The 26,280-nt window shown below is 44.3% G+C and overlaps 1 protein-coding gene across 3 annotated transcripts in view; it reads right to left on the bottom strand.

The window, feature by feature from the left end:
* Nucleotides 1-7,038: 7,038 nt before the first annotated feature.
* Nucleotides 7,039-26,280, bottom strand: part of B3GALT5 (beta-1,3-galactosyltransferase 5) — a 33,786-nt gene continuing 14,544 nt past the window's right edge. The window contains exons 2-3 of one of the 3 annotated variants that reach the window (XM_072846848.1): nucleotides 12,698-12,887; nucleotides 7,039-12,266 (exon numbers count right to left, since the gene is read on the bottom strand). In XM_072846848.1, the coding sequence (XP_072702949.1) occupies nucleotides 11,313-12,266; nucleotides 12,698-12,700 (957 nt within the window). In that variant the 5' untranslated portion in view covers nucleotides 12,701-12,887 and the 3' untranslated portion in view covers nucleotides 7,039-11,312. Of the gene's footprint in view, nucleotides 12,267-12,697; nucleotides 12,888-22,443; nucleotides 22,652-26,280 lie in introns of those variants that run through there. The other 2 variants (XM_072846857.1, XM_072846867.1) reach the window with 2 other exon arrangements.

Raw genomic sequence — 26,280 nt, 5'->3', positions numbered from 1 at the left:
CTCTTCTCTGCCTGACTAAAGCCTTGCTCCCTCAGCATCTCCTCGCCAGTGCTGTGCTCTAGACCTTTTTCCACTTGATGTCCTGCCACTGGACCCTCTCTAGCTTCTCTGCATCCAACTTGAACTGAGGGGCACAAAACCGCACACAGATTTCCAGATCTGTCTAGTAGAGGAGAATAATAGTTTCTCTGAATTTGCTGGCAACACTTCTCTGAATGTGACCTAGTACATGGTTTGCCCTATTTGCGATGAGAAGGCATTGTTGTCTTGTATTTACCCTGGTGTTCATTTCACCCAGGTCTCAATAAATTTTCTCAAGAAATCAAGATTTCTACCCACTGTCACTTAGGTGGTACCACTGCAGCCTGTACCTCAAGGTTGTTGCATCTGATGTGCAGAACTGTGCTTCTTCATGCTGGATTTCAAGATGTTTCTGTTGGCCTAATCCTCAAGCTTATCAATGCCCCTTTGGATGTCATGTTGCTACAGCTGTTGTTATAACACTAGCTAATCACAGGCTGATCAGCTGTCACTTTACCACACTGCAGTCTGTCGTAGTCTGTGGATTAGCCATATCCTTAAATGTGTACGTACATAAAGATGCATACACCACTCTGCTGGCTCCAGTTGCAGGGATTTCATTCCCATCCCCTCAATGTAGAGAGGACAGGTTGAAGCCCACAGCGGGAATTGGGTGCATTGTGGCCTAGAGCATCCACTGTGTTTACATCCTGCTCTGGATCTGACCTCAGTGGGAGTCATCAGGAGAGCACCTGTCACCTCCACCCACACACTCGCTGTCTTGACTTCATCAGCTGAAATCCTCCGGGGTGAATGTCATGCACAGTGACTGGATTCAAATGTCCTTTGTTTTTCCTGGGGCTGCTTAGGCAACCAACACATGTATTAATATTTTATTAATTATTTCTCACTGCCCTTCTTAGTTCCTTCCGTACTTTGACTTTCCTAATGAGCTGTGATATTGTGGTGAATATAACATTGGTATTGGTTAAGATGTGCGTGGAATAAGACATGACACAGCACGGTAAAGTGTCCGAATCCCCAACTGCTGAGAACATCGTGCACATACAAGACTACCCATGCTCATGACTGTTCAAAAGATCAGGTCCTAAGTTTGCCAGCCTGATGCAAATGGAAAATCATTTTGTGAATCATCAGCCTGCATACCAGGCAGATTCCTACCTCCTACTCCAGTTTCTCTAGACACTTCTCTCCAATTCTTCCTTTTTCTTCTGCCTGTGAGTAGGAGGATTTTTGCCCTTTTCTTTTTCCCCCCAACCCTTCCAAACTCTTTTTTGTGCACCATATAATTTATTCTGTATGGTGTGTAGACCATGTAAACTGCTGGAGCAACCCTCAACATTTTTTGTTCTAGGCTGTGTTAGTCTGAAACATATGTCTATACAGTTTGCTGTGCAAACCCACACAAGAACCTCCAAGTGAAATGGACTTTCTGAGAGTCACTTAGTGAAGCCTTCTGTCATTGTCATTGTGGCTGTAAGTGTAATTTGTTTTTTTTTCTCACAGGAGAATTGGACAAATTGTCATGATGGAAAATGAAGAGCATTTAGACACCTTCATTTGTAAATTACTTCTAATGAGTGAGAATGCAGCATGGGAAATCACCAGTCCCTACACTTCCATGCTGTACGTTAGTTTACTTAGCTGAGTCAAAGAAAATATGAACAGAGGATGCAAGCATTAAAATAGCAGAGAAGCACTTCTTACAACATTAAAGCTGATTTGAGGTCAGTGCTAGAAATAGGAATAAAATTCTTCATTTCCCCATGGAAACTGGCTTGAAAAGGGGTTTGAACAATACAAAGACTTTGAGAAGTGGCTCCCTATTAGAAAATAAATGTTATTAATAAATAAATGATGTGTAGATGTGGCACTTAGGGACATGGTTTAGTGGTGGACTTGGCAGTGTTAGGTTTACAGTTGGACTCAATGATCTTAAAGGTCTTTTCCAATCTAAATGATTCTATGATTCTATGATTCTGTCTTGACACCTGCAGGACGCTTCTCTCTAGTTGCTCATCAGGCCAAGGAGATGCTAAGCTGTAACTTTTCCGACTCTGCTTCCCTTTTTTTTCCTCTTTCTATGCTCTTACACCTTTCCTCTACTGTTTGCCAAAATATTTGGTGCTCTGAAAGGCATGTTTCTCATTCAAAACATATTTTATTAGTGTTAGCTATAGAGTGAGATACACAGTGAGATACACAGATCCCTCTCCTTCTCTCACAAGCTTTAGTTTTTAAAATCTTTTAATTAATCTGTTAATATATTGAAGACTCATCACAGTTTTAAACTTCAATTCACATTTCTCCTTAATCAGGTCTGAAATGCACTAGAGGAAAAGCTCTAGAAGTAACAGGGCCGTGCCATTTCCTCTTTCTATTATTTTTGTGACTCTTGAGATACATTTTTCCCCACCTTGTTTCCACTTGGTAGGGTATGAGTACTCCGGAGACCCATTTCTGCTTTCAGCATCAAGCACAGTGAAGAGTCAGTGCAAGCTGGGGTCCTTGCTGCCTACTATATATATATATATATTTATGTGAAAAATTAGGATACCCCAAATGTCCCTCTGTTGCACAAACAATAGTGTAATGTTTGTCCCCATATTTTAAAAAAGACTCAGTTTGTAAAAAATGGTTTGCTGAGTGAACAAAAAAGAATTACTGGACAGATATATTAATTATCTGAAAGATACTGATGGTATCCTGTGACATCCCCATTGAATAGCTGACATGACACAAAGTGGGGCTGTGGGGGCAGTTCCAGAGGAGCTGCAATCCTTATGAATAGCAGTGACCACACGCAGCATGCAGAACCCCCTCCTCAGATACTGCTTAGCCAGCTAAGACACAGGCATCTATCCTGAACTATTTATCAAGGATTTTTTCTGTAGTCATTAAAGATATAAAAGCACTAACAGATGATGCTTTACCAATCCTGATATGAGGGTCTAAGGCAGCCAAGATTTGCCACCCTTTGGTTAGGCCTGCCTCATTATTTTGACTACAGTGTAGTCTGAAAGACTGGGTTAGGCTGGACGTGCTGTTTTAGGCTGCAAAAGCTGGCTGAGACCAACCACACCAGCAGAAGATCTTTCATATTGATCTGAGGAATCCTGTTTTATCTCCTTCCTAGGAAGGCAGGTCATCTTTGTCTTGACCTAAAGATTCACAAAGTGATACTACCATGAATCAAGGCCTGGGTAAATCCTCAAAAATCTTATAACACCAATATAGCTCATCTGATTTTTTTGTTCAGTTTTTTCTTCAGTGTTCTCTTGCTGGTTATTATAAAGCCATAACTCTGTGAAGAATTGCTGTGGGCCCTTAATGAGGAAAGCTTTGGATATAATCTTCTTCTAGACTTTCACACATAGGAGGCCACAGGATTAAACACTTTGTTTGCACAAATATCCTGGCAGTTTTTATTTGGCATTAATAAATCTGCACAGCTGGCATGTAGTTCTCCAGTACTTTCCTGCCCATAACTCCTTCTGAACCGCATTCCATGTTTCCCCTTTGGCAGGTGCATTCCTCCTCTCCAGCACTGAAATTGGTGATGACTTGTAGCTGGTAAAATGAAAATGTCATAATTCAGGGAATGTAGATGAAGACATTCATCATGGAGTCCAGGCAACAATAAGTAAGTAAGAAAGTTTATCACAGAATGGAAGAAGATGCAGCTTTGGTGCTGTTAGGAGGAGTGTAAATCTAAGAAGGAAATTTTTAGTGCTTTCTGATACATCAGTTCCCCTGGCAACATTTTCTTTAGCTTTAGAAATGTTTTGTCTCTGGTCCAAACAGTTAGCTTAATTGCTCTGGTTATCATTCAGTTTATTCTAAGGAACTTTTCAGTGTATGATAGCATGCCAAGAAAATGTAAACATCATCCTCTACAATCGTTATAATCACTATTACATTTTTCATTATTGCTTAGGGTCATGATTTTAGACTCCCTCCTGAGCTTTATATGCGCAGCCAGATTCTTCAAGGAGTTCAGGCAAAGTGCAAATCTATCCAGAGTTCCTTTAAAACTGGTGCGTTCAACACCTATCACCCAGTACATGGTAAGTCCAGCTCTGGACATGTCAGATGAACAGTGCACAAGCCTTGTCAGTGATATGCACATACGAGCACTGTGCCCAGGGCTCCAAATCCCACAGGACTTCCCGAATAATGCCAGGAAAACTACCATGGGAGTATGAAATTATGCCCCTTTTCTTTCTTTCCTGATGATTTTGCAAGGTTGCTAGTTATGGGAAACGTTAATACTTACACCTCTGAAAATAGAATATTAATGAATATTCCCTAAGTGACCTGCAGGCGTGATCCAAACTGACAGTGCAATGATGGCAGAGCAGATTATCACCATAAAAGTAGGCATTGTATTGGAAGAGCTGTGTCTTTTTTGCATTTTCATGAAATACATCCTTGTGACTGACGTCTTACTCCTCCTTTTGGGCATTCAGTTAAGATCACAAGTAGAAATAACAGGATTTTTTTGTTAGAAATAAATACCTCCTATGCACTGTATCTGTGATACGGAGTCTGTGACTGAAAGCTGCCCTTTTGCAGTAAAAGAACATAAATCCCTGGCAGAGATGGTTTCAGATATTCAACTTCTCTTTACATGGCAGAGTAATGGAAGTGTTCGTGATCACTGCTTTATTTTGGCTTTCTTTTACAGAGGAGCAATAAAATTTATTTTTATATTCAGCTATTTCCTTTGCCACACTCATATAAAATAAGATTCCCTAAAAGTTTAGGGAACTGGTGAGTACTGAAAGATCTCAAGAATACAGTGAAGACTGATACCTTTGTAAGCTAAAGTTTCCAGTCTCCTCTTCTCCCCTATCCCGTGCAGCCCTTTCTTCAGTAAAGTTGGAGAAGGTGATATCGCTCAGTTACTGTGGCCTCCAGCAGCAAACCTCCTGCCACTTGACTTATACCTTCAAGGCATGCAGGGTTTGGCGTCGGCATAAGGGGATGGGATCCCCAAAATGGGCTGGGGGAGCAGGTGAGCACAGAGGTGCATCTCACACCCTCGCCCTCAGCACCGAGCTCTCCCTGCCAGCAACAAGCACTGCTATTCTGCCGCCTCCTCACCCCCAGCAGGAGCAAGCTGCATTACGCACGCACACTGCGACTCACTCCTACTCCTGCCTCCTGGCTCAGCTCACTCTTCTTTTTAATTCCCCCGTTGAACCTTTACTAGGAGAAGCACATGTAAAAGCTGCAGGTCCCTTTATGTGCTGGAGTCAAACATTTACTTACAACTGCTGTTCCAGCAATAACAATTAAATTAAACATGAAGGGAATATTGCTGCCTGGAAGATCTACAAGCTGGAGGTGTAAATCACACCACATAACTAATTTATGACATTCTGCGCCTACAGCTGTATGCTGATGGTTTGTAAGTGTAAGGGCGGCTGTGATTTCTAAGTGCTTTTGGTGACAAAAGAATAGGACGCTGATTACACAGGCCTCTATCCCTGCACCCAAAGTCATAAATTAAATGAGGTCAGCTTAGGTCAGTAGCTGAATGCAAAGGATATTGTGTACATGGTTCAGTTGGAGAGATTCTAAGAAGGGACTTGGATTTTTTTTTGCAACAAAAATAACGTATTTTTGAATTTGTGAAACGTAAGGCAACAACAAGGTTATTTCCCAACCATTGAAATTGTTCAATTACATTTTTCAGTGAAAATGAACATTTTAGAAGGATAGCCTTAAAACCACTGTATTACTAGGCTTTGAAAAAAATCTCTCTTTGCTCAGCCAGAACATGTGCAAATTCAAGTCTGTTTTTCCAGGCTGGATCTTCTATGTACTGCATATATCTAAGTCCTGTCACTCAGATGCTTTCCTCTATCCAGTCTGATAATATTTGCAGATACTTTTGGAAATCGGTGTAATGAACTAATGAATTTAAGTCCAGCTGCAAACAAGCAAGCAAAATGCACCAGAAAAGTAAGTGAGGAAAAAAGATAAAAGATAAAGGTAGTACAGCAGAACTCTTCTAGTTACGGTTTTGAGTTCATAACTGCTTGTGTTTGGCAAACAATCAGACTGCCTTCAGTTATTTGAGATTTCCCTTTTAAGTGATAGGGGAACAGCGCTGTGCTTCCAGGTCCCAAGGAGCATGCCAGTCAGCCACAGTCAAACACTGCTGGCTATGGTGACACAGGCAAAACCATTTCAGATTGGATCTTGATCTTCCAAAAGGTATTAACTGTGGTTAAAATTACCTTTTACCAATTCCACTCCAGCAGTGTGCCCAGGTGGCCAAGAAGGCCAATGGCATCCTGGCTTGTATCAAAAATAGTGTGGCCAGCAGGACTAGGGAAGTGATCGTCCCCCTGTACTCGGCACTGGTGAGGCCGCACCTCGAATACTGTGTTCAGTTTTGGGCCCCTCGCTACAAGAAAGACATGGAGGTGCTGGAGTGTGTCCAGAGAAGGGCAACGAAGCTGGTGAAGGGTCTAGAGAGCAAGTCTTGTGAGGAGCGGCTGAGGGAACTGGGGTTGTTTAGCCTGGAGAAAAGGAGGCTGAGGGGAGACCTTATCGCTCTCTACAACTAACCGAAAGGAGGTTGTAGTGAGGTGGGGGTCGGTCTCTTTTCCCAAGTAACAAGCAATAGGACAAGAGGAAATGGCCACCAGGGGAGGTTTAGATTGGATATTAGGAAAAATTTCTTCACTGAAAGGGTGGTCAAGCATTGGAACAGGCTGCCCAGGGAAGTGGTGGAGTCACCATCCCTGGAGGTATTTAAAAGATGTGTAGATGTGGCGCTTAGGGACATGGTTTAGTGGTGGACTTGGCGGTGCGAGGTTAATGGTTGGACTTGATGATCTTAAAGGTCTTTTCCAACCTAAATGATTCTATGATTCTATTCATTTTAAATGGAAAAAGAGCAAGCCTCCTAACTTGACTACATCCCAAAATGTTAATACATTCACAACCAAAAAGATAAGCGAACACACAAAACTGTGGTAACAAAATACTTTACTAAAATATCGTACATTGAATAGTTAGCTGGACATTCTTATGTTCTATGCAAATAATACAAACATTGCCACGCATTTTATATTAACTTTATATAGTATTCAGCACAAATCCAAGAAGAGCAGCATTCCTGTCAGTTCCATTACAGACAATTAGCCCTTGTGTTCTGTTCAGCTTTTACGTAAGGCAAATGTTTCATTACAAAAATCTACTCTGTATTCTCAAAAGTCCCTGGAAGGGTTATACCTCCTCAGTAATACTGAATCAGATGAGATGTGTGACCAAATCGTTCATGGACATTTTTGAAAATCCTAACCTAAACTAAGAATATGTTAGTTGATGAGTTAGAATTGTGAAAAATGTATTCATTTTTCTGTATTCAAAACCTGATCTTGTGTTGGAAGAAATAGAGTATGCTGAAATGCACAGCTCTAACCAACTCTAACACACTATCAGCTCTGCTGAGTTGTACACTCCTTCCTACTAGATGAGAAGCACTGAAATAACTTTTCAAAGTAACTTTCCAAAGCTATTCATAAAAAACTGATTGAATGATCATCTGACCCAGAAAGCACAAAAATGTTAGGATAGTGCACTGCTTTTACAGATAAACTGCCCCAAAATTGCCTAAATTCTTTTATTAACCTATACAAAACTGTAAAAATAAGTATATGTACACTGTAGTATTGTGTTTACAGTTCTAGTTATGTTTCCAATCTTTTTGTGATGGTCTTTCATAGGAAAATACATATAGTTTGGCAAAAGGCCATTAATACTCTTTTGATTGTGTTAAAAGTCATGATCTGAGGCCTAAGCTGCAGAAGCTAATTTCATTTAGCTGATACATATAAACTAACTAACGCAGTGGCTTTGTTTAAAAAAAGGAATTTGCCTTACATGCAATCATCTTCTTTTCTTAAATCATCTCTTCCAGCAGGATAACCTTATATTTTAAGTAATTAAGGATTCATTTACTATGTTCTTATTCGAAACAGCCTACTGAATTGAGAGAATTATGAAATCAATTTCTGATTTATGCAAGCACAAAGAAAATCATATGTTAAGGAAAATAATGTGCAGCAACCTAAAGCATTCACTTGGGAAGCTAATTTGCGAAAAGGAGAGGAACAGGCTATCTGAATCCATAACATTTCAACCTGTACTCATTTGTTCCTCATCAGAAATTTAGCAGTGATAAGCCAAATGCTTCAGATAGGCAGGCCATTAGATGCTTAACAACATACATTCAGTGGGGACAAAATATTTCAAATGCAGTGATAAAGAGAGGCATCTTGCATGGGTCACTTGAAATTACAAATAGACTCCCTGGAAACAGTATCCAGAATGGGATGCTTTCTTAAAACATGCCTGAGGACTTTATTCCCAATGGCATGGTACCTATGAATTTAGCTCCTCAAAATGTAGTGGTAGCATCTGCAAAAGTGATTAACAGAGACTAGCACTATCTTTCCAGTTAGTAGCTATATTCAAGTAATTAGGAATACTCCTGAACTAAAATAAAAGCCACAGTCAAGAAGTCTAGCAGAGGTTGGCCCTCAAGCGTAACTTTTTTTGTGATGATACAAAGCCACAAACTGGTCAGGTAAGACATATTTTAATGCCACTCACAAGCAGCCATTGTTCAGGGAAGCAACCTAAAATACCATGTCCTAATGGAAGACTTTACCCTTTGCCTACAAACTCAGCCTGACAGAAGACCAGCAGCTGCACCATCCCAGGAGCTGGGTGCCACCATACTTCTTGGATCTCAACACCTAGGGGAGGTGAACAAGTCAGCACATCCATATGTAAATGAATAGCTGTTCTGCTGAGATACAGGCTCCCTGGGACTGCACGGTTGGACTGGTCCTGCCAGCTGGTATAAGGTTGGCACCAGGCACAGAGGTGGAAGTGAGACCCACAGGGGACTGCAGGGTTATTTCTCTGAGAACAAGAAGAGGCCAGGATGAACATTAGGCTGCACTATACTGTCCCAGCACACAGGCCCTCTACCCTACAAGAGAGGGAGCTAGGAGAGGCCGGGAAGCATTCCTTTATGCTCAACATTTTTCCATAAATTAAAGCAATAGCCAGCTTGCACCTTGGGTAGAATAGCAATGAATGGCAAAAAGACATTTCTACAGGTTACATGGAAAGAATAGTGATTAAAAGGCTGTTGCTAGGCTTTATCAGTCCGACCCATCGCACCTACTGAAGGCAACAGCAAAAGTAGATGTGCTGCAGCAGGGCCTTGAGTCCAAGGGCAGATACACCTGCAAAATTGGGACGGGAGGCGGAGAGATGCTGTTCAACCTAGAGCTGGGCTGCCCACCCCCTGGCACAGGGTACATGCAAAGGCAAACACCTCCTTGGTCACCCACCCAACCACCTGGACAGCCATATCCCTGCAAGCACCATATACGCAGCTCTTTTCTGAATGGGAAACTTAAAATAAATAAGATTATTCTTCTACCAAAGAAACAAATGTTATTTCTTTCATCATCAGTTGTCAAAAATAAGTGCCTGAGCTCAGGTTACTCTACATCAGAAGAAAATAATATATTATTACCATTATTAAACACTTTTCAGGATGGGGCATATTCCTGCTGAAAGTATTTGTCCTGCTCTTCAGACACAGGCAAGTAAGAAGAGACACTTGGACAGTCGTCAAAACTTCAATAAAAAGAGAAGAAACAATAAAAATGAATAAACCCAAAGTAATGAAATATCTTTCCCTGTCTTTCCTCCATGCTTTTTACCACATTCCGTATATTGTCCCTATCCCCAAGGCCTTGCCCTGCCATCCCGGGGCAGTGTCTGGCCCTGGTCCTGATCCTGACCCCCACCTGTCATCACCGGGGCCCGGCCATCGCTGGCTTGACCTCAGACCTACCTCGTCACCATGATACTTCCTTATGATTGGGACTCTTGGTTGGACCTGGCCACCACCTGTGGGCCTGGCTTGCTCCCTTGCATGGGCATGTGCAGCGGAGCCCTGCTGGCTGTTGGATCCCCTCAGCTCTCGGCTCATCTTCCTCTAGGGAGCAGCCCCACTTCTACTGCTCTCTGAAAAAAACATTTCACACATAGTATAGGTGTTTGATACTTCTTTGCTGGTAAAACTGACCTTTTCTTTGCGTGAAAGTAAATCAAATAGGAGTATTGCATAAGGCATGATTTTATGAAATCCCTTCTCCCTCCCCATAGCCCAAATGTATTTTTCACAGCATCTACTGTAAAGACTCAATTCCTTATCTCTGAAACCTGCAAACATCGTAGTGATTTCATGAGTCTTTGCTTGGTAATGAAATAAGAAATGAGGCTCCCAGCCTGAATGATTACTTGGGAACATTTTCACTCTAGGTCTTGTTTAAAAGAGAAAAATCCTCCTGTCTTCTCCCTTACACACCCAGTTCCTCATAAGGAAAAATGTCTAAATCAGATGTACTGTTTAGCTCACTGTAAGTGACTCTAGTTCAGCCTTGGCAAACCATTTACAGCAGCTTTCAAGCAAAGTGAGACACAAATGTAAAAGATGTCTCCGGGGTCTATTTTAATTGAAAGACCAGGACACTCTCCACTGAGCATGGATCCGGCTCTACCACATATCATTCTCAGCAGGAGGCACTTATAGGGAAACAGATGCAGTAGCCTTACACATTCACCAGGTGACCTGCCGTGCCTAAGGTTGTCCCAAGAGCGCTGTGTGAGCAAATTCTTCCATCTCTGCAAAAAATTTGTGTAGACTGAAGGAGGGATCTGTGCCAGCATGCAGTTCTGCCCACACAGAGCTGGCTGCAAGGCCAGGGCTGCAGTTCCCTGTCCCAGGAGGGGAACGTCCTGACAGCTACAAACACCTTTTCTTAAATGCCTGTACGGATGGGTGCAAACACAGTAATCTATCAAGGGGGACTTGGAAGAGTGTGCAAATTTTATTCTCTGAACAAAAGTACTTTGGCTTTTAGTTTGGCACTGCAGAAATGTTCCCAGTCCTGTAGCAGCAAGATTTGGAGGGCAGGTTTGCAGGCCTGAATCTTTCAGAAAAAAATAATAATTGTAACTTGTGTAGAGAAGGGATGCAAAGAGGTGGGAGCGAATGGGAGAGAAAGAGGTTTGCATGTTCTTGGAAAGAAATGGAGATTAAAATAACTATTAAAAACATCTTTAATGTGATGGATCTAGAGTTAATTGGGAGTTCTGCTGGAGTCAAGAGCAGCCCTGTAAATGCGTAGCATTTCAGTTTGTTAATTTGAGCAGGGAAGGTGCTAGAGCACTCCGTGATTTTCTGTCACTAAGTGATTCCAGTAGCTCAGCTGCTGAGATGGTTCTACGCCATGGCACATCACGATTTTCTTAAAGCGAGAAACAGAGAACATAATCCTTTCTGGAAAAAACGTCTGCTCTGAATGAAGCTCCTCCAGCTGAATTTTTAATTTGGCAAGGCACAGTCCTATGAATACATCCTCCAGTTTAATGAACAAAACGCTCTCTGAAACATTATAGATCTGACTAGCAACGTCAGTGGATAAAACATAGCCAGTCCCAGAACAAAACGGCGGATAGGTCTTTCCCGGATACTCTTCTTTGCTCACGTACCACTTACTGCCTCTTCTCCGTATGGGGTACTCGTGCAGTTTTAAAAAGCCTGTGAAGAATCTACTGGTCCTGTTTTTCCTTAGAAGAAGCTCAGTGAGGTAAAAAACATTGACAAACACGTCTGTGTCGGTTTTCATCACAAAGCTGGACTGGTAACAAAACCTGTGAATCCATTCAATTCCCATCATGGTCTTCAAAGTCAAATTGTAATACGTGTCTGTAAAATTCTTTTGAATAATGTCTTTGTATTTTTGGCTTTCAGCAGCAATATCAGCCTGCTGGCTGAGATTCCCAGTGCTTCCCAGGAGGAAATATGTCACCAGGCGCTTGCCAGCGACTGTTCTCTCCTTCCCCCAGGTTTGTCGGATGGCCATCCTGGTGTCGACATGGTGGCACGAGGATGTCACAAGCAGGACGAGGAAAGGTGGGTTCTTATGGCAGTCTATATCCGGGAGCTGTGAGAAGTTTCCTCTGATTCTCCTAAAAGTCTCTATGGGGAATATGTAATCTTGGTGGTTTTCACAGAATATACAGAATTCGGTCAAATTTTCGTAAAAAGCCCAGAAGCTAGCACAGCTGAGGCAAACAAGGCAAACAAACAGCTTGAATTTTCTGAAATCCATCTGAAAGAAACAAGAAGGAACAGAACATTAAAAAAAATATATAGTTCCTTTCAGTGCTGTATGCCAAAGTCCCTGCATAGGGATTTAAAGCCAGGTCATCTCTAATTGAAAGCTACCTATTTCAGGGCACTCACCCACATGCATTTCTCTTAGTATCATTCACAAAAGATGTTCTGCTGGCAATCAAATTCACACTCCTGCTTACTTGAATCTGCCCCCCCAAGTCAGCATATCCTCAGAAATCCACACAAGCATGTCCACTGATACCAGACTACCCTGGCTCATGCTTCAGACCTCCTCCCCATTTTCAGCATCTTACTAACTATGACTTAGACCCAGCAGGGCTCTCACAAGCCAGAGAGTGGAGAAGCAGCAGATATGTGCCCATGCCAGATGAGAGAGAATAACAGCAATAGTTTTTTTTAAAATACCATGTTTCTCTATTTGTTTGAAAAGTGCCTGTGTCCCAGAGCCAGCAAGTACTGTCCAACTGGCAGACCTAGACAGGTTCCTCCCATCTTCATCTTCTTTGCGTCCTGTGGGGCACTTGCACCGACCCAGGAACTGCTCCCGAACTTTTTGCTGGAGGGGCCATGAGTTACATATTTGATGTTGCATCAGCTGCTTAGAAAAAAAATCAACAGCGGGTCAGATTATTTGGACATTTCACCTTTTGCAGAGTTTAGGTGACTCACTAGGGCATGCTGAGGTGAGGAGGGGCTTGTCCGTACCCCCCCTCTCCTTTCTAGGTGAAAGAGATCCAAACAATAACAACAATGTTCATTCATTCATCCTTGTAACATTAATGTGCTGTGTATCTGATTACAAATGTAGTATAAATTTTGAGAGAGAGAAAAATTATCAAAGCAAACCCAAAAGGCCACAGTTCCAAAAAATTATACATCTCCACAAATTAACCTGGTGAGAAGAGTGTAATGCTTCAGTTACTCATTCCATTAACCCACAGGCCCACCAACTACTATTTTAGAGCACTAGGATGGGGGAATTTTTACCAGGGGGAAGGGCATTCCCTTCTACTCCCCCACTTCTTAATGAAGAATTGGATCTGGCTTCCCATCTAAAAATACAGCAAACCAAGTTTACAATCCCCAGAGCTGTAGATTTCATGGAAATTTGATCTCTGCCTTCCAACCAGGAATGTTCTGCCTAGGCTCCCCAAAACCACGTTAGTGCCCTCCTTTTGCTCAAATTCCCCTTTCCAAGCAATGAAAATGTCTTGCATTGCAGGCTTAAGTTAATTTTAAAGTCCAGCCAGGTGTTCCTGAGAGGAATCCAGCTCATTTTACCCATAAGAATAGTCCCATTAACTTCAGTTGGTTTTCTCAAAAGCATGAAACAAGTAGAACTGGAGTCCTGGTTTACTGAAATTCCTCCCACAGTGAAATGCATTTTTGCAACGATTCACTAATGAATTTTGAAAATATTTCAAGAGTTCACATTTCTTCTGCCACTTATATTTCAATTAACTTTATCTTGAAATAGAATATTCCTCAGATCTGTTTTTGCTTGTATGTATAGCTCACAGTAGTCTTAACAGCAATTAACTTAAAAATTGCTTTAATTAAATACATATGTAAAATCGTGTGAGAATATACATATGCATACATATATACACACACACACAAAAGATTATACGAAAATCTGTTCTGCATCTGTTCTCATGTTCTTCAGTGGCCTGGGAGGAAGCACATGAATAACCTGAAAATAGCGTTTTCAGGAAAGGATGATGTTCTGAGGTTGGCAACAGAGTTGCAGAAGAGGTTCACCCCTGTTACTGGCTCTTACAAGACTGTTCAAGGGTCTGACATTTCTCTGTCACAGGAATTCCAGAACATGTACAAACAATAGTCCTTCCAATGCTGAACTAGGAAGGTAATTGAGAGCAAGGTTTAATAAACCTGTTAAAACCTTTTCAGAAATACTCAAGAGCAAGAAACTATAACATAGCATACTCATTTCACCAGATCTCAGTAGAATCAGACTAATGTGACTTGACCATATTTACTTCTTACTTGTTTCTGGGTTTGGGCACTGGTAACAGATCTAAAAATAAAAATTAAAAGGTCCCTGTTCTGGATGGCTGGGAGAGCAGCCTCCCAGCGTATGTTCTGGCATGTATTTACCATACCGCCTATCCAGAGCCAGACTGCTTTCCTTCTTCAGTCCATGTATGAAGCAGCATACCTTATACACATATATAAACACACACACACACAGAGGCAATGCAAGCATTTGTAGATTTATGTAAATTGTAAAACGTATTTTATAAATTTTGCAAATCACACATATGTACATGTATCATTTCACAGCAGGTCCCTGCCTGCCACCAACGGGTAGGTGGTGGCCTTGATAAGAACACACACTTCCCGGAGCAAAGTCTCATTTGGTTCTGACTGTGTGAAAGCTGGTAAATACTAGCTTTTGTCATCAGTTTAATCACCAAAAGCAAATATGGGCTTATCTGGAACTGGTAGGAATGGTGTTCTTTTCTCAAATTAAACATTTGCAGTTACCCACAGAGGTATTTGTGGAGGGGACTGGGGGGAGGACTTGCAAGGACCCAGATCACACCAGTAGCACCTTGGGCGTTCCTAGTTTGGTGTCTCAGCTCTCTCTGCCTCCCCAGCCGCGTGTAGGAGGGAGCCATCCAGATAACATGCTGCACCCCACTCCGGGGACTTGCCCCAGCTGCAGCTGCTCACTGCAATCCTCAGCCCTGCAGAGCCATGCAAGCCCCCAGACCAGGTGCAGCGGAGGGGTCTCAGCCTCCCTGTCCATACAGGACTGTGCCCCATCTTCTGTCGCAATCCCACTTCTTCCCTGTTTCACTCGCACAGTAGTCTTTCCCCAATATAGCACCAGTTCCCCAAACTCCCCTCTCCAGGTAAACTCGGCAAGCACGTGGGAGCGCACACAGGTGTCTCATGTGATGGCCCTGTCTTTCATTTTTTTCTCCTTCAGAGCTCAAGAAGGGAAGAGTTGCCCCAGATGCCACCGAGGCCAATGCGAGCCCATGGTGCAAGTGGGGGGCTGTCCCAAGCACCCAAGCTTGGCAATACATTACAGGGTTGGCATTTACTGAAAGAACACCAAGGGAAAGGGTGACAGAGAGATCACAGAATCACAGAATCGTATAGGTTGGAAAAGACCTTTAAGATCATTGAGTCCAACCGTAAACCTAGCACTGCCAAGACCACCACTATACCATGTCCCTAAGCACCTCATCCAAACGTCTTTTAAATACCTCCAGGGATGACGACTCAACCACTTCCCTGGGCAGCCTGTTCCAATGCTTGATAACCCTTTCAGTGAAGTAAAATTTCCTAATATCCAATCTAAACCTCCCCTGGTGCAACCTGAGGCTGTTTCCTCTTGTCCTGTGGCTTGCTACTCAGGAGAAGAGACCAACCCCTACCTCGCTACAACCTCCTTTCAGGGAGTTGTAGAGAGCGATAAGGTCTCCCCTCAGCCTCCTTTTCTCCAGGCTAAACAACCCCAGTTCCCTCAGCCGCTCCTCATAAGACTTGTGCTCTAGACCCTCAATTTCCTTCTTGTTTCCAGGTGAATATGGAAAATTTTGAAAGTTAAAAAACACTTTATATTAGCACAGGCAGGTCGGTTCCTTGGACTGCTCAAGTTGGTATATCAGGGAATTAAATCACCCTGGTATTGGCTCCATCCCCCTGGGACACTGAGCCCCCGTCCCAGCCCTCACCCCACCTGCACACAGCAGCTTTAGCTTCCTGAGTGAAGCAAATGCTCTGTCTCCCGCACTGCCTGGAGAACTGCTATATATGAAGAGTGTATGGAAAACAATGGCTTCTGTTATGTTTCAACAGGTCAATATGGCTGTGACTGCATTTAGCAAAACCATCACCATCCAACCTAAAGTATCTTGCTCTACAGCAGAGATATGAGCATAGGTTAGGTGTGACAAGGCCTGTGGTTTCTAAATTATCTGTCACTATATTTTGCCTGCATCTGACAAACAATACGATCTGTGATTCAAGATTTCCAGCCTGCGTGCACATATCTCCATGAAACAGTCCTGGAGATGTTAACATGAAGTGAACATTAAGGCTACAGTCATGCCACCGAGTTCAGCGGACCATCGGCATTGGCTTTGCGTGGAGGTTGCAGACATCAGTTGGGGAATGTCCCAAAGTGCAAACGACCAAAGTGCTTTGTCCATCTGCAAGAGTCACCACTTTGTAAACAGAGACACAGGCAGCTGCGGCAAGGCAGACCCAAAAGCAGAGGCATGATTTAAGTATGCAAACAGGAGTTACGACCTCAAATACTGCACAGTTAAAGTCAGCAGCAATATTCCCATTTTTCTTTCCTAATAATCAAAAGTAACATGCCCTGGTATAAGTACTAATAATACCTGCTAACTTTTATTTCTCCTCAGAATAAAGCCTCTAAATTGCTTTCTCAGAAGCTCAGCAGGACACGAAGAGGGATTAAACATGCATAGATAATAAGAAAATGTCAAGTACAGCAGGAAACATTTATTTTTTCCTAAATGCAAGCATTTCAGAGGAGCAGGGGCCAGCGTGGAGCTCTCAAAGATTATGTCTCTGGCGAGGCAGTGGGTTCAGCAGTGGCTGGGCCACCATTTTTACAAGGGGACACGCAGGTAGCCGGGTTTCCCCCTTAGCCCAAGCTCAGAAGTCACGGGCAGATGACCAGGTGCCTCTGGCCCAGCAGCTTTCGGCTGTCCCCCCACCCCTGGAGCACGACGCTGCCCGGTGCCTACCAGACCTTGTCAGGAACAGCAGCACCTGCTCAGGTACCACACCGGACTACCGAAAATGGCGGTGGTGAACCTCTACTCGAAATAAAGGATCACACGGGGACAGGCTGCCCTGCCTCGTCCCCTGGGAGAACTGGCTGGCTCCTCCTTCCCCGTGCGCTCGGTGGCATCATCCCACAGAGCCTCCTGAGCTGGCAGTGATGTTTCCAACCAAAAGAACTGCACGCGAACAGCCACTGAGGTGATGAGGCTAAATGTCCGGGACTTTAAAACGCCGCTTTTTGGGGAGGTTTTTACAGCAACATGTATTAACATGTCCTCACCCAAACCAAATGTCAAGACTGGCAGGCAAGAAGGATGGAAACCTGAAAAGGATACAGGACTGTCGTGGTTTAGCTTCAGTCGGCAACTAACCCCCACACAGCTGCTCGCTCACCCTCCCTGCCCCCGGTGGGATGGGGGAGAGAATCGGAAGAGCAAAAGTAATAAAAATTGTGGGTTGAGATAAGAACAGTTTAATAATTGGGAAAAAGAAAAAAAAAAAAAAGAGAATTGTAATGAAAAGGAAAACAACAAAAGAGAGAGAGGAACAAAACCCACGAAAAAAACCCCAAAGTGATACAACCGCTCACCACCCGCTGACCGATGCCCAGCCCGTCCCCGAACAGCAATCGCAGCTCCCCGGCCAACTCCCCCAGTTTCTATACTGAGCATGACGCCATATGGTATGGAATAGCCCTTTGGCCAGTTGGGGTCAGCTGTCCTGGCTGTGCCCCCTCCCAGCTTCTTGTGCACCTGGCAGAGCATGGGAAGCTGAAAAGTCCTTGACCAGTGTAAGCACTGCTTAGCAACAACTCAAACATCAGTGTGTTATCAACATTATTCTCATCCTAAATCCCAAACATGGCACTATATTAGCTATTAGGAAGAAAATTAACTCTTTTCCAGCCAAAACCAGGACAAGGACAAAGGAAAAACTTTTTCTGCCGCCCTTACTGTCAGACCACAGAAAACCTTTTTCCTTCTGCTACCTCTCACCAGCCTCTGCTATCAGGGTTGCTTCTCTTTGTCAGTCTGTCAGCGAGTCAAAGCAAGACACTGTTCCTCTGCTTCACACATGCCAGATTCTATCATTTAAGCACTGAGTTGCTAGGCACTTTATTTACAGCCAAATCGTCTGCCTTTTTTTTCCTTTCTTTCTTTTTCCTTTTTTTGGGGGGGGTCATTTTTTGTCTCTCTGGCTTTTTTGTCTTTTTTTTTTGCAGTGCTGCTGGGGAGGGTTAGCTTTCCCAGCTCCTCCCCAGGCACCTCTGTGCTACCCCCAGCCTGCCATGATGGGGTATGCATGGGGAGAGGGGCTCTGAGGGGTGGATGCTTTTTATGCTTAAAATAAGCCTCTGGCTCTCCAGAAAGGCCATGATGTTTTTTGGCCAGAGAGCTGACTCTGGGGAGTGGGCGAGCCATTTGCCCGTCATCACAGACCCATGGCAGCAGTCCCCATCTCCAAACCCTAGGCTATTAGACCACAGATAGAAAAAGAGCATTATTGTTACTGATTTGAAATCCTACTGTGTTGCCTGGCTTATGCTCTGTCATTATGTTACTAACACCCATTTAGCTGATTGACCCCATAACTTTGACAGCAGATTGAATCTTCTTTGTAGAAGGTTGGGCTGGTTTTATTTACCACTTTGGGTTTTAATAAGAAAAAAAAAAAATAAAACCAATTAAGAGTATAAACAAGTCAAGTTTTGAATTTAATAGTTCTAGGGGAAAAAAAAAACATATTAGAGTGATATGTTAAATTCTAGATTAATATTAATCCCAATGAAATGCGATCTTCTGAATCAGAGGCTGCATCTTCCTCTTTATTAAAAAAAATCATCAAGAGCCATTAGCTCTTGATGCACCTTGATCTTATCTACCCAACCATGAGCACTTGCTCATGACATTTGTTTGGAAAAGCCAAACAGCATCCTCAGACCAAAATGCAGTTTTGCTCTCAAAACCATATATACATAATACAGATGTATACAGATACATGCATACAACTGTATTGTTTTTAGCAGCATGACCAACACAGCCTAAACACTGGTATAGTTATAATAAGCAAATAAACTTTTTTCCCAGCAATCAAAGAAAAACCATGACAAAAAAAAGAGACTTTAAATATAAAATTAGTTAAAATCCAGTAACAGAGTAAGAGTTCCTGAAAGATTCACCTCCTTGCCCCAGATCCCCTCCCATTGTGCTGCGACACAGATGGCTTCAGAAGAGGCGCCTGACCCACTGTAACTCCTTAACCTTACCTCTTCAAAGAAAAATTTCCACCATTTCCTCCTCTGAATCATATTTTCTGTAATACAGAGGTGGTTAACTACAGCACCAGCATATGCGTATAAAAATAACCTTACCATGGCAGCTCTCTCAGAGGTAACACACAGACATCGGAGGAGTTTTGCATGCAAACATTCATCCATTAAAAAGGTGTGTCTTTATTATTACAAGGGAAAGAACAAACGTTTGCAGGTCTCTTCCACTTGAAAACACAGTCTTTTCAGTTCAGATCCGGAAGCATCACCTCGGGTGTGGAGATTTCCTTCACTAAAATGGTTGCAATGGCCCAGACCAAAGGTCCACGTGGCCTCTGGGTTCTGCCTCTGAGACTACCCAGGTGGCTGATGCCTAAAGGAGAATAAAGATCATGGTGAGCGTATTCTCACAGAGCGAAGGCATTTGTGGCACAGCGATCTTCTGAATCAGAGGCTGCATCTTCTTAAAAAAAATCAAGAGCCATTAGCTCTTGATGCACCTTGATCTTATCTACCCAACCATGAGCACTTGCTCATGACATTTGTTTGGAAAAGCCAAACAGCATCCTCAGACCAAAATGCAGTTTTGCTCTCAAAACCAGCAAAAAGTTTTGTAGGATATGGAGCTGCTCCCGTAATGGCACAGGAAAGAAGTGCTGCATCTGAAGAGTCAAAAAGAAATGTATTTCCAGGGACTTTAGCCAAGTCAAGAAAGCTTACTTCTATTTTAAAATACCATTTTGCTTTTCCAAGCTGCCTGCAAAATTCTCTTGATGAATCCTGGGCCTAAAAAGCCCACCAAAATGTCAGCTTGGATACTTAGTAAGGCCAGATCCCGTTTCCAGGAAGGAAAAAGATGTTGCAGTGGAGGTTGCAATATGGGCTGTTAGGCAATATGTTGCAAAGTTCAGACTATCAACGCAGAGAAACTGTACAGGACAGCCCTTACAGTTCAGCTCCCAGTGCAGATGCTTTTTGTCCTTTTTAGGAGCATATTCGGACAGCTTTGACTTGATCCACTTCCACAAGGGATCCAAACACAGCTGGCAGGCAACCAGCAAAGAGGCATCCTCTCTTATAGGCAGAGAAAACAGCAGTGCCTCTGGGGCACTCCCTCCTTGTTCTCCCAGAAGGACCTTTTCTCGTCTTGGTAGTAATTTTTTCCAAACATGCAGCCTAAAAGTCTTCTCCTTCTATCTCTGTCTTCCCTTCATCCCCTGTGTACCAAATGTCCCTTTCCGGGTTTCTCTTCAATGCTAATAGACTTGCTTCTTCTCATGCTCCCTCTATTCCTACAATAACCCCATCTTCCATTTATCACTGATGCTAATGAGCATATTTAACTTTTTAAAGAATTGTCTCATGAATCAGCAATTTTACTACAATTCCTATTTTAATTGCTATATTCCAAACTCCTGATCTCACCAAAGATAAGCAATTGTCCACAATGGGATGAATCAGAGCAGCCTTAACCAGTATAAACCCATGCGCTTCATTTCGCTGGATAGGAACAAAATCCAACTCACAGCCACCCTCTTATCTTCATAAACAAATAAAGCAATGAGAAAAATTATTCTTTAAGCTCTTGCTGCCAATGCTGTGACTCCAAAAGCCTGGCTCTCTGAGCTATAGCAGCATTGTGCTTCAAAAATTGTACGTATGGTGTTTGTGTCCCCCAAAACAAATTATTTATTGTACCCTCATTTACAAGGAGTGCTACAAGTAGGATTTTTCATCTTAATTAAAAAGAAAAATAAACCTGAAAATGGTATTTCAGACAGGATGAGGGTCTTGCTCTCCCTTGGAAGCAATCTCAACATACATGAAGGAAGAAGGAAAAGAGCACTGCAGAGAAGAGATAGCTAAAGAGTTTGTACGAAAAATGTTCAAGCAGGAAAAATTACCAATACACATTCCAATGTCACTCTTAAACCTTTCATAAACAGCGTGCTGCTCAGCCCCGCCAATATCACTGTAGGACGAGGACTTGTCAGGATGCTACCTTTCAGACGGGTTTTTTCCCCTGCTTTAGGCTGGGGCAGCACTTGCACAGAGTAGGTGAGCCCAGTGCTCATGCCGTTCTGTGCCCTTTCGTTTCGTGCTGCCTCTTGGCGCAGTCGTTTTTTAGCATTTGGAGCTTTACTCTTCCCCTACCAATACAACAGCTGAACTAAGTCCTTGCATTTACATGTCTGTTAAAGAGGCAGTCTGGTACTTTTGAAGGATAACGTTCCTGGGCATCCTTTAGTTTCCACCCAGGGCAGAGACAGCCCAGGGACAGCCACTGGGGCTCTCCTCACCACCCCAGCCCTGTGCCAAATGCTAACCGGGAGGGATATGGCGTCCAGCTCCTCTTTTGGTTAGCAGGGCTAAGGCAGAAAGCAGAGGAACAGAAATCCCACTGCGGGGCCCTCACACTGGCAAATCCTTTGTAAATAACTACTTGGCTTTAAAAGTGCTGATTATACACAGTAACGTTTTCATGATCAGGCCCAGCAGCTGCTTTTGTAAGTACTTACCTGTACCTCATGGGTCATCTTCTTTTTAAGCATTTTATCCCAGGTCTCAGCAAAGGCGCAGGACAGCGAGGAAAACATTGCCCTGTGTTTGTCCTAACTGATCCCGGTCTTTATCTGGGGACAGGTTCACCGGCTGCCAAAAGGTTTCCCCGTGTTGAAGCACACACTAAATCCTCTGGCAAACACGATTACTTATTGCTACCCTCTCCCCGCAATCAGCCTACCCCTCATGCCAATCGGGGTAGATGCGCCTCGTCGCCCGTTTTCCGGGAGGATGGGCGTTGCAGTCCGGAGCCCCCAGCCGAACCCCCGGCCGCCGTGGGGCCGCATGCCGCTCGGGCGAGAGACTTCTGCAGACAGGGGAGAGGTCTGGATCTCGATCCCCGTCTTCGAAGCGGGCTCACACCTGCCACCCCTCTTACCCGACTCTCCTAACGGGGCCGCGGCGCGCAGCCGGTCTTGGAAAGTCAGCGACGCGGGCCCACGGGCGCGTCCGTGGGCGAAGGGGCTCCCCCGCCCGCGGCCATACCGGCAGTTGGAGTTTCGGAAAGAAATGGGCACCTCCTCACCTCAGGCACCCGCAATGCATCCTCCGGAGGCTCCGGCCGCGTTGCGCGGGAGCGGCGGCGAGCGGGCGGGCTGCCCTTCCTGCCGGGAGCCGCCGGCTACGGGCCCTGAAGTCTCCCCGGCTGCCCGCAGCCCGGCCGTCCCAGGCGAGGCGGTGCACGATCGCCCGCGTCTCCGGAGGGAGAAGCGAGGGACGGCAGCGATGCGGCAGCGGTAACCTGAGCTCCCTGCCTATCTCTTCCCTCTCTCCCTCCTCCCTCCCTCTCGCCCTCCCTCTCCCTGCCTCCCTCCCTCTCCCCCGAAGGTAGCAGACCGGCTGTACCGCTGCGGCTCCATCGGCAGGGAAGGGAAAGTTAGGAACTGTCTGCCAACGTTTTCATTTGGGGTATTTTGGATGGGAGGAGGGGGGCGATGGCCTCCCAGGCGCGGGAGCGGTGCTCAGGGAGCTGGGAACCGTGTGAGAGCAGAGCCAGCCCTTCCCAGCGCTGGGAAAGTTCGGCTCCGCGCTCCCCGTTGCGAGCGATACTGCCTTGATTTGCACAACGAGGGAGAAATCTCCCTCTGCTAAGCAGGCAGCGCCGAGGCACCCTCGGAGTCCCAGGGTTTCCCCCATGAGGACGGCAGGCTGGTGAAAGGGGCAAAGGGGAGCAGGCAGCCCCTGCGTGCCCCGGGCAGCAGCGCCGGCCGTGGCCGCACCCGTGTCCCGGGCCTCAGCTCTCTGCGTCGCCCCCCTCCTCACATCCCCGTGTCTGCTTGACCCCCGACACTTCGCTGTTCAGCACAGTGCTCGGCCTCGGGCATAGTCAAGCCTTTGCTTTAGGGCTGGTCCAAGTCCGGGCGAGACGCCTGATCCCTTTCCAGGGCCGCTTTCGATACTTCTTGGTGCAAGTGGAGAAGTGCAGCCTTTTTGCCTTTGTGTATATGCAAACTGTCCCCCGGGGACAGCAATCAGGGACAGAAAGTTTCACATGACAACAATTATTGAAGCAAATGGCTTTGGGGAAATACATTTCTCTCCTACGGGCTGCAAGCTCAAGCAGAAAAGAATACTTCCAAATAAATGTTATGGATAAAGCAGCCCATTTAGTAGCAACATACGCACTAACAATTCGGGGAGTATGAATTTCTAGCAAGAAACATTCGCTTTGATTTGTCATTGTCATTTTTGAAACAGGTTGTTCTAGCGCAGCATAAAAAAACAAGAGACGAATCAATCACTATGGGCTGCTGGCAGCTCCCTTCTCCTCCCCCTCTGCTCCAAGGCTAGAGATGGATAGATGTAGTGAAGGAGACATAGAAAATGCTGTTTGCTTCTTCTACTTGGTGGAAGAAACACAAGTAAGAGGAGAGGTTCAGATCCACTTCCAGATTTGCTGCAGAGAGGACTGCTCCAAAAAGCATGGAGGTTTGGGGGGGGGGGGGGGGTAGCCTTTTTTTTTTTTTTAAGGCATAAAGCCAAACCCAGGTAGCCTGAGTTTCCTCTAAGGAGGAAGCATTAGCTAAAGCACTTAGAATGCCTATGCCTCCCTCTGCATGCATGACTATCTCTTTTGTGCTCCAAGTTCCTCAAAAACCTTTCCTTTAGTTTTGGGATCCTGCTTTCTTTGTCACAGTCTGGCCTACAAAGTCCAAGAGATACCGGACAAACAAAAGCTTCTGCAAGCAAATTTCTTGCCCTCTACCTGGACATGGAACATTTTCCCATGGAAAATGGGAAACCAACAGAGGGCTGGGGCTCGCACCTCCGCCCGCACAGCTCCTGCACATCACATCACTCACCGGCTGCCCCCGGGGCAGTCCTAGCCAAGGAGCGTACTGATATGGGAATGCGTTGCCATTTCATATCAAACCTGTTTCCACTTCCTTCAGCTATGCCACTGAAAGGTTACTGCTCCCAGCTTGCTATGTGAGTTTTAGCAGTTTGCTTCTCCGCAGGTCTTAGCTTGCCCAGCTGTCATTAAAGCCAGGGAGACTTGAGGGCATTCGGTCTCTGGCAGGACTGCACACTGAAAAGCACACATTGCGCTCGGAGATTACACAGGCTAATGTCTGGGAGGGACAGAGGAAGAGGAAGAAAATTAAACTCTGAAATATCTAGCCTTTGTGCTGGAAAAAAAACCCAACAAGCAAGATCTACTTCTACCTCTGATTCAGGATTGCGCTTGCTGTCTAAGTCCACCCCTACACCAGCAAAGCATTTAAGCAGAGTAATGTAAACATATGCCTATATTTCATTAGCAGTAAATTTAAGTCAACATATGTGTCTACATGAAGTCAGGCCTCAAAGAGTGAGTCAGGGCTTAAATCAGTGTTGTAACGAAACTAAAATAATCTAAGCCTTCTCTAAATGCACATAGCTTTAACCTGTCACATCAAAGGAAAATTACATACTTAAACTATAATCTTTCTCTTCCTTTAGTCACCAAAAGAGGCTAGATCAAATTAATAAAAGAGAGCGTGGATGCTGCCTAGCTGTCTGAGGAGGAAGTGGGGCTCATGGAGCAGGATATTCGGCTTGAACCAAAGGGTATTTCTGCCTTCCAAACCAGAGTCACCCCCAAACTCAGCTCCCCCAGTACCCCCATCCACGTCGCTCCTTTCTCCTTCAAGCAGGAAATTGGCAGCTTGAAACACCTATTCCATTGGTGGCTCTATGTTGTCATCTCCCCTGCCAAGTAACGTTGGTTGGATGTGGCCTCGCTAAGTGATAGTTAATATTTCCATATACGAGCTTGTTCAAATATAAGGCAGGCAGAAATAAGGTTGGACTGCAAACACCCATCAAAAGATGCCATTGTTTGGTTTGGGTTTAGGTTTGCTGTGTTTTGTTTTGTAGCACTATGAAAAATGTGAATAGGAGCTCTGTCCTTGGGTTTTTTTGAATGCATGTGCTGATAAGACAGCTGTGGGGGAAGGCAGAGAAGCACTTGCGGCTGAAGAGGATAAGTGATTTACAGGCTGCATACTTGGTGTAGGTATAGGATGATTTAACAGCTTTATTACCTGACTGTATTGGAAGTTTCAAGGCTATTCACTTTAATGCAAAATTAAATCCAATTTTCATATAGAAGTTTTCAAGATTTTTCTACAGTGAATCTACACAGATTTATTTCAGTCAGGAGGAGGACTTTTGTTGAAATAACAGCATCATCCCTTCAATGGGCGCAGTTTATGCTATAAAGGCTTTAATAGCAGTGCAGAGTAATCTAATATAAGGAAAATCGTTACCAATAAAACCTACTCGGATAGTAGCAAAATGGTTTCTACCCTCAGATTTACAGTATTATAATTCTACTGATGCAAAACCGTATCTTTGGCAGACAGTGCAAGCTCTATTGGTAAACTAGGCACACCAGATACCTCACGACGCATGAAGCTTTATCTATATAGCAGCACCCCTGCTAGGGGGAAGGTGGGAATAGTGCTTGCTTAATTATATCAAAATATGTAAAGTTCTACAATAACTTGTACAAACAAGGCTTAAATACCTCTCAGCGTCAGCAGCTAACAAAATAAGTGGGTAGCCAGTGTTGTGAACTATTCCCCACAGCTGACTCCTGTACTGGGCAATGCTCCTGGGGCTGCTTCTCGCCCTACTTTTATCCCCTGGAGCACAGAAGGGTTTCTCCTCCTGGCCTGCACCCACCCTGCGTCCTGTGTTTCCTCCTTACCTTACCTTACCCTACCCACTTCTCTATTGTGCTTAAACGAATCAGCAGGTGGGGTTTTAAGCTGTGTGTAGATTAATGTATTATCTTTTTTTTCATCTAGATATGCTTGTTCATCCTGTATAAAACCTCCAATCTATCCTCAGCCTTTTGTCATTCCAGTCATTATTA

The sequence above is a fragment of the Ciconia boyciana genome, chromosome 1 (assembly GCF_034638445.1).
Source record: "Ciconia boyciana chromosome 1, ASM3463844v1, whole genome shotgun sequence".
NCBI classification, from domain to species: domain Eukaryota; kingdom Metazoa; phylum Chordata; class Aves; order Ciconiiformes; family Ciconiidae; genus Ciconia; species Ciconia boyciana.
This window is presented reverse-complemented; position numbering and strand designations above follow the sequence as displayed.